The sequence below is a fragment of the Anguilla rostrata genome, chromosome 15 (assembly GCF_018555375.3).
Source record: "Anguilla rostrata isolate EN2019 chromosome 15, ASM1855537v3, whole genome shotgun sequence".
Lineage (NCBI taxonomy): Eukaryota > Metazoa > Chordata > Actinopteri > Anguilliformes > Anguillidae > Anguilla > Anguilla rostrata.
In genome coordinates this window covers 4479216-4486705 of record NC_057947.1, presented here as the reverse complement: position 1 = coordinate 4486705, position 7490 = coordinate 4479216, and the positions used below count along the sequence as shown (strand labels likewise).

The 7490-nt window shown below is 39.4% G+C and overlaps 1 protein-coding gene across 2 annotated transcripts; it reads left to right on the top strand.

Annotated features, from left to right (window-relative positions):
- The first annotated feature begins 25 nt into the window (after nucleotides 1–25).
- LOC135241377 (transcription factor Sp9-like) lies at nucleotides 26–6475 on the top strand. 2 transcript variants are annotated; one of them, XM_064311700.1, is made up of 2 exons: nucleotides 26–533; nucleotides 4515–6475. In XM_064311700.1, the coding sequence occupies exons 1-2, from the start codon at nucleotides 459–461 to the stop codon at nucleotides 5817–5819; spliced, it is 1380 nt and encodes a 459-aa protein (XP_064167770.1). In that variant the 5' UTR covers nucleotides 26–458; the 3' UTR covers nucleotides 5820–6475. The 2 variants fall into 2 exon arrangements, with proteins under 2 accessions (XP_064167770.1, XP_064167771.1); XM_064311701.1 differs by lacking the exon at nucleotides 26–533 and adding an exon at nucleotides 3999–4139.
- Nucleotides 6476–7490: the final 1015 nt, after the last annotated feature.

Sequence of the window (7490 nt, the reverse complement as noted above, 5' to 3'; positions counted from 1 at the left end):
CACGTGAAAGATGAAACTGTGACCCGTCTGTGTTCTATATATAGCCTAGCTATTTAACTAGCTAGCTTGCTACCCGATATTAGCTAAGAATATTTAGCTGGCCAAGATCGGACAGCGAAATCTTATGAGGGTAAAGAAAGACAGAGGTACCGCATACAGCTAGATATATAAATAAAACCCACATTAAATGATTAGTGTGGGTTATCTGCCACAAATGCTGGAGCATATGTCACGCACAGGCCCCGTGTCGCAGCTATCCAGTCTAGCCAGCTAGCACTAATACATTCCAGGGGCTAACGATCGCTAGCTTTCTGCTAGCGCACCGGTAACCGTTAAATTTAGCACAATTCAAAATGATTATAACGAATGCGGACGGTTAACAAAATAACCATGTGTTTATCAATGGAAACATTCTGAAATCACCTTCAGTTATAGTTAGTTTTCCGAGTAGTGGTAAAATGTGCTATTGTAATGATGTACACGCGGCTCCCCGCTTCTGCAGAGACAGCCCGGAAGGACCTCAGAACTGGACGGTAGGTTTCAGACCGGAAAACTCAATAATGCGGCCTTTTGATTGGGTAAACCTAGAAACGTAAGATGACACTGAAACACGTAGTAATATGACGGCGGCATCCAGTATAACTCGTTTTATTCCCAACCCTTCCATAAGTTTCTAGTCTTGTCTGTATTGTGTCGAATGATAGCCGTATCACGTTTATGACAGGCATTATGTGATCCCATGTGTTTTAAATTTTCTGAAAGTCAGTCAGTTGTAGGCTGTTAGCCTAAATGGCTTGCAAGGATTAGTTTCATGCATTTAATGTTCTTTAATAAGCAGTTGTAAATCATTCATGACCTTATGTGTGTCAAACTCCTAAATTATGCGCACTCTGTATTGTAAGGTGTGCATATAGGCTACTCTAAATGCATTATAACGATGATTCTAGGAAATGTATTATAGGCTAACCAAAAACGTTTTGATTTTACCATCATTGTTCAGTCTTAAAATTACTTCTTCACTTCTTATAACACTAGTATTGTTCAGTCGGTTCATTTTTCACAAAATATAGAAAGGGTTTCCAATGACACTGTTAAGACAATGCAGAATAACTGCCCCCAATGAAATGAGTCATGTCATGATTGGCCTTGTTAATGCATAAAGAAAAATAATAATCACAACTTTTACATTAATGTCATGACATTTATGTCGTTTGTAAATGTTATCCAAAATGTCCCACACCTTCGCAGTAAGATGTTTTTGAAATTCGTCTGGGAACACTAATGGTCTAATGGTCGCAAACACTCACCTGAATAAACAACAAAAACGTTGGCTAATTTGTGAAAATAACATTGTCACCTAAGAAAATTAGGAACTAATCCAGAGTTATGCGTAATCCTGAGGTATGCCTCGGTTATTTCAACTGAGTTGGATTTTTCATCACTACTAACGGAGTTCTACTATCGCGATAAAGCGCATGCCGTCTGCCCTGATATTAGCGCAGATTGCTTCCTTCCAGTTACAAAGAAGGCAGGCAATGTGTGCATACAGGACAAGAATGATTTGAATATTCTATTCTGTTTCTGTCCAGTAAACCATTCCTTTAGATCCACAAGCGTTTGTTGACATCAACAACATGTCGCAAATCAATGCGTAAAGTCAAAACTAGACAGTTAAAATCCCACTCAATCAATCAATCAATCAATGTTTAATATAGTGCATTTTACAAAGGATCTATCTCAAAACGCGTCACGGCATACCCTGGCCTACACCCCCACAAGCCAGGGGAGACAGAACCCGAGAATGCCTTTTGCCAAATATTTGCATCTACAAAAATATAAGCTTACAGATATCTTCTTGGCATATTCCCATAAAATGGCAGCCATGTATACTGTAGTAGACAAACAGTTTATATAATCAAGCACATCCATTGTTCCCAGCAGAAAGTACTGTTTTACTTGGACGTATCGTCAATTGAAAATAAATTGATTTGCACTCAAAAAATGGCTACAAAGCTTTAAAAAAATGTCATTTTTTATTTTTTTATTTGTATTCTTCAATGCAGAATCATGTCATTTACTTGGATGTAAAAATACAGTGCCACAGACAAATTTGTAATTGTATTAGAAAACAGGCCCTTCTTTAAAAGTAGCGGTATATTTTACAGATTAAGAATGAAAATACCTATAGTCCATCCAATATTTTAATTTGGGATTATAGCATCTGCAGACTTCTGTGTGGTAGGCATACGTTATTTCATAATTGCTAAACGCATTCATCGTTGCCTTGGGACATTGAAACATTTGTTATGACCTTTTCATTTAGATTCTGAGGTGGCCTATCAAAATTAATTGCCCTTTAAAAATGCAGAATGAATACAGGGCTTATTCATTGTAATAACCCAGAAAAGCTGAAATATTTACATTTATATTTGCCACAGGTTTATCGATGTATTCATGACGCCCGTTTTCAAACAAGCCTACACACAAATACGACACATATGCTTGTTCATGTATAGTTAAATATATTGATAATAATTATAGAGTCGCCATAATTGTTACAGTTTTTGGATTTTGCTAATTTACTCAGAAAATATTTAGCATAGCACAGTGATTTTTTTTTTTTTTTACTTCAAACAGATTTGACGTATATCAGTCGTCATAAGCCGTTTCAGTTACATTCATAACTTATTTGAGTCGGATACAATTAACACCAGAGTACACGAAGTCCCATGTTACATTCATGCCACCTAGTCGGTAAGATTCTAATAGTGGCGCGGAATAAAATGACCTAACGCAGGTTTTTTTTTTTAAAGCACACACCAATTTTAATCAAGAAAACACATTTCCAATTGTAATGTTTTTCTATACGAGCTCATATACGATATGGACCTTTACCAATACACGAATGCTTTCTTTTCATTTTCTACTCATTTGCATTTCAATCAAATTTGTTTATGGCGAATCGACATTTAATAGGGCTAATTGCACTCCACTGAAATTGCTATGATTGCAGAAATGAAGCAATTTTCTGAGCTCCGTGACTAGGATTTGAAGAAATTGTTTTATATTTTTATATTCCCCTCCCCATTGATGGAGACCTTGCACTGATTACACTTGGACTGACTACTAGCGGCCTTCGGTGTCCACAATGAAGCATTAGTTGGTCGTTTTGAATGCTGTAATGTACACCTTTAAGTAAAAGTCATTCTCTGGAAAATTGCTTACATTTTTAAGCGATGGTGATTCACTCCAAAGCGGGTCATTGTTACATTATGTCACGCCTAAATGTTTCAAGCTTCGGCGACACAAAGCTTCTTTCTCAAAATGAAGATGTTCATTCAGTTTGTTAGCGTAGGTCAAAACAAGCAGTTTGTTTAGTCAGACGCAACTAAAATAGGCTACATCCGAAATGAATGCCATCGGAGTCGTGAAACCGTTCCGAAATGTTTTTAAATGCTATGACTAATTGTTGAACGTTGCATTTATTTGTTTCATATATCAGAAAATAGCCATTAGTGTGTCATGATCAAACACATTTCCTAATTCCGTTTAAAAAGAATCTAATATTTTATAAATACAAATTCGAAGTCCAATTTGTGCGTTATACTAGAAGCAGTAGTTTCATGTGAAAGTGTCACATATGTCTGAAGTAGAGAACTAGGCTATTTAAAATGAAAAATACCACTAAATGTTAATTTCTCTTGTTCTGAAACCCACCCACCCTCTATCAACTTATTTTCATAGTTTAATGCTTTCCCGAAGTAAGTGAAGGGTTTTAACAGGAATTTTGCCGGATACGCGTTTGTATTGAAAGGGCATTTTTAAAACGGGCGTTTGGTCGTTGACTGACGAGTGCAAATAAGTTATTGATCGACATGAATCGCAATAGGTCCTCCATTTCGCATCTTATTGGCCGAGCCTCTATTGCTTCCCCGACTTCCAGTGTTTCTATTGGCTGTGCGCTCGGACCAGTTTTTACTTCAGAGAGCGCGCTGTCCACAATTAGGTAGTTTTAGTTCCGAGCAGTGTGTCATCAGTCTCGTGAATGTAGAGGAGCGCAGTTTTACTGAAGCTGATGCTCCACGGTGTAGCCTGTTCAAAATAAGCGGCCCATAGCTATGGCTGCGTCTATACTTGGGGTAAGTCGCATGTTGCTTTTAAAGGTGGTCTAAAATGTTTCAGCATCACAATTGCTTTCCGTTCTGTCTGGAGTTTGCTGGAATTCTTTAGTTTGTAGTAGGCCTACTGATCGTTTTACAGCATAATTTTAAGCGATGTTCAGTAATAATTTCATTATTCGAGGTATTGCGAGGTAAATTTATAACTCCTTTGGAACTGCTAGGTGATAGTTAGTGCCTTTTGTCCAAATTATGTTCGTTAAACATTTATAACTCTTGTGCATGTTATGCACAGTGTATTTAAACTGCTAAAAGCTAAAGAAATTTTCTGAAAAGTGCATAAGGTTAATGTGTGAGCGCCGTAATCAGAAAGTATGTTAACGTTTCCCTCGACAGGAAGAACCACGTTTCGGAACGACTCCTTTAGCCATGCTGGCTGCAACCTGCAACAAAATTGGTAACACCAGCCCCCTCACCACACTGCCGGACTCCAGCGCTTTCGCCAAGGGCGGCTTTCTCCCGTGGAAAAGATCTTCCAGTTGTAACTTGGGGTCCAGCCTTCCAGGGTTTGCCGTGGCGACAAGCAGAGGATCGACTGGATCAACAGCAACTTCTGGTACAAGCAGCGGCGCGTTTTGTTTAGCCTCTACATCTCCGACCCCATCTGTATTTACCACAGAATACAGCCTGTTTTCCAACTCGGGAACTGTGTCATCATCAGAATCGGGACAGTCAGCCTTCCTTGCCCAAGTTCACACTCCCGCAGAGTCCCTATACCCGCGGGTAGGCATGGCGCATCCATATGAATCATGGTACAAATCTGGCTTCCACTCAACCATTTCAGCCGAGGTTGCAAACGGGACGTCTCCTTGGTGGGATGTCCACAGCAGTCCAAGCTCGTGGCTTGAGATCCAAACTCCAGCTAACACTCTGCAAACTTCTTTGCACTCCGGAAGTCCCCAGACCATTCACTCTCAAGTGAGTGGCTATAACACTGATTTATCCCCTTTGACGTACTCCGCCTTCAGCTCTACTGGGATAAGCCCAACGGCGTCTCATCTTCTGTCCACGAGTCAGCACCTGTTGACACAAGAAGGATTCAAACCCGTGATCCCCACATACACGGATTCTTCCGCTGCTAGCGCCATGATCTCGGGAGCCAGTTCCGGGCTAGCGGGCTCATCAAGGTCCTCCAGGAGGTACTCGGGAAGAGCGACCTGCGACTGTCCAAACTGTCAAGAGGCTGAACGGCTGGGTCCCGCTGGATGCAGCCTCAGGAGGAAGGGACTGCATAGCTGCCATATCCCGGGTTGTGGTAAAGTTTATGGTAAAACGTCTCACCTGAAGGCCCACTTGAGATGGCACACCGGAGAGAGACCGTTTGTGTGTAACTGGCTTTTTTGTGGTAAAAGATTCACGAGATCCGACGAACTGCAGAGGCACCTTCGCACCCACACCGGAGAGAAAAGATTTACTTGTCCCGTGTGTAACAAACGCTTCATGAGGAGTGACCATTTGAGCAAGCACATTAAAACTCACACTGCTGAAGGCGGAGACAAGAAGGGAAGCGACAGCGACACCGACACAAGCAACTTGGAGACCCCCAGATCCGAGTCTCCGGAACTCATTTTAGAGGGAGTGAACGCCAGAGTTGCGGTCAAGGACCTCAACGTTACGACTCATAAAAGATATGAGTCATAGTTATGAAATGCAAATAACTTTGTGCATTGACAAACAATTACATTTAAATGACATTCTTTATTTTTTAAAAACGAGTCTGGAATTTGTGAGACGCTAAGGCTGCGAAGTGTGTCTGAAAAATATTTCATATTTGAAAAAGCAACTCTTTTAAAATAAAAAAAACACACTGAATACACCGTAATTAAATATATACATATATTTTTACAACTTTCACAACGATTGTATGAAATGCATTACGAATGGTATGAGTTGTATGAGAAAGATAGCATGTCTTTCAGACCGTTCAGGGCAGTCGTAGTGGCAAAGTTAATTACTTCTGAGTAGGCATCATGCGAAAATATGTAAATTCTCATTTTTTGACATATATCAACGAGGAGAGTGTTATTCATATTCTTGTAAATATTAATTATGATTGTGTTGTCTCTTGGGTTCCTGCAATTCAGGGTTTTGTTTCGAAGCACTTTGTGGATAACGTAGCCTATATAAACAGCTATTTAAAATATTTTCTTTTCTTAGATGTTTTGAAATTCTAAAAATGTTACAAGCGTCAAAACGTTATTGCAGCACATTATGAACGTTTATTTGTATAAAACCAAAAAATATATAATGGCACAAGATTTTCATTTCCTGAAATATTAAAGAAACCTACATGAAAATAGCTGCTTCCGTTGTTTCATGAGAAGATCTGTTCTGTTTTCACTGTTGTCTTTAATATCTGTATTTTAAAATCTGAAATGCAGAAAAACTCGTTTTTTATTTACACAATTAAGTCGTGAAAGCAATTACAGACTATAGCCCAACGTAATACATAGGTCTTTATATTTCGGAAGAGTAATTTGATGCCCAAGTGAAAATATCCTTACAAATTGTTCATTATTATTTGGGGGCACATCGCAGGTCCTCTGAGTCCGCGTTAGGAATTCGTGTCTTATTAAATTGGCCTATCTAATTCATTTCCGAAACATCATTTATCCGGCCTAACATCCCTACGTGGAGCTCAGCAGGACACGGTGACAAAACCTCCCATAAATGTGTACTTTAAATGTCCAAATTAGCTTGTGAAACCTGCGTGATGGCTATTCAAGGCTGCGCGTATAGCTAGAGGACTATACGCTTTCAGAAACACAACATTGGATTTCATGTTGTAGAAAAAACATTTGAAAAGAATACGAAAAAAATATGGTAATTGTCAATCTGAATAAGCTTGGTCGCCGAGCAGTCAAATGAAAGCTTGTGTTATTTGAATATCAGTTGCCCCGCAGAGAAAAGGTTCGAGGATGCTCTCTGACTTCTTTGTGCCTAGTCTACCCAGTGCAGCGTCCGATGCTATAGAAAAACCCGAGGAGTAATCAGCGCTCGAGTCTGGGCCTGGGAACACGTCACAGAAAGGAATCTCATTTAGACAACCTCTTTCAAAAACAGCGAGGTTAAATTGACCAGAAGGCAATTACTTTCATTTCCTTTAGTGTTCCGATGGCTGGCTTTACAACAGATAACGTCATAAACTGTATGAAATGACAACTGACAACAATTACTTTGCCACCAAATTCGGTTCAGTTTTGAATGTTCAAACAACGTATACGCTATTGGGTATAGTCTACTTACAGCCCCCTTACATATATAAATACATTAACTTTATTATTGTTATTGTTAAATTTTAAATGAATCAAC

Coding starts and splice junctions, on each gene's coding strand:
- LOC135241377 (XM_064311700.1), top strand. CDS start 459: ATGTGCTATTGTAATGATGTACACGCGGCTCCCCGCTTCTGCAGAGAC. Junction 534..4,514: donor AAGGACCTCAGAACTGGACG/GTAGGTTTCAGA, acceptor TTCCCTCGACAG/GAAGAACCACGTTTCGGAAC.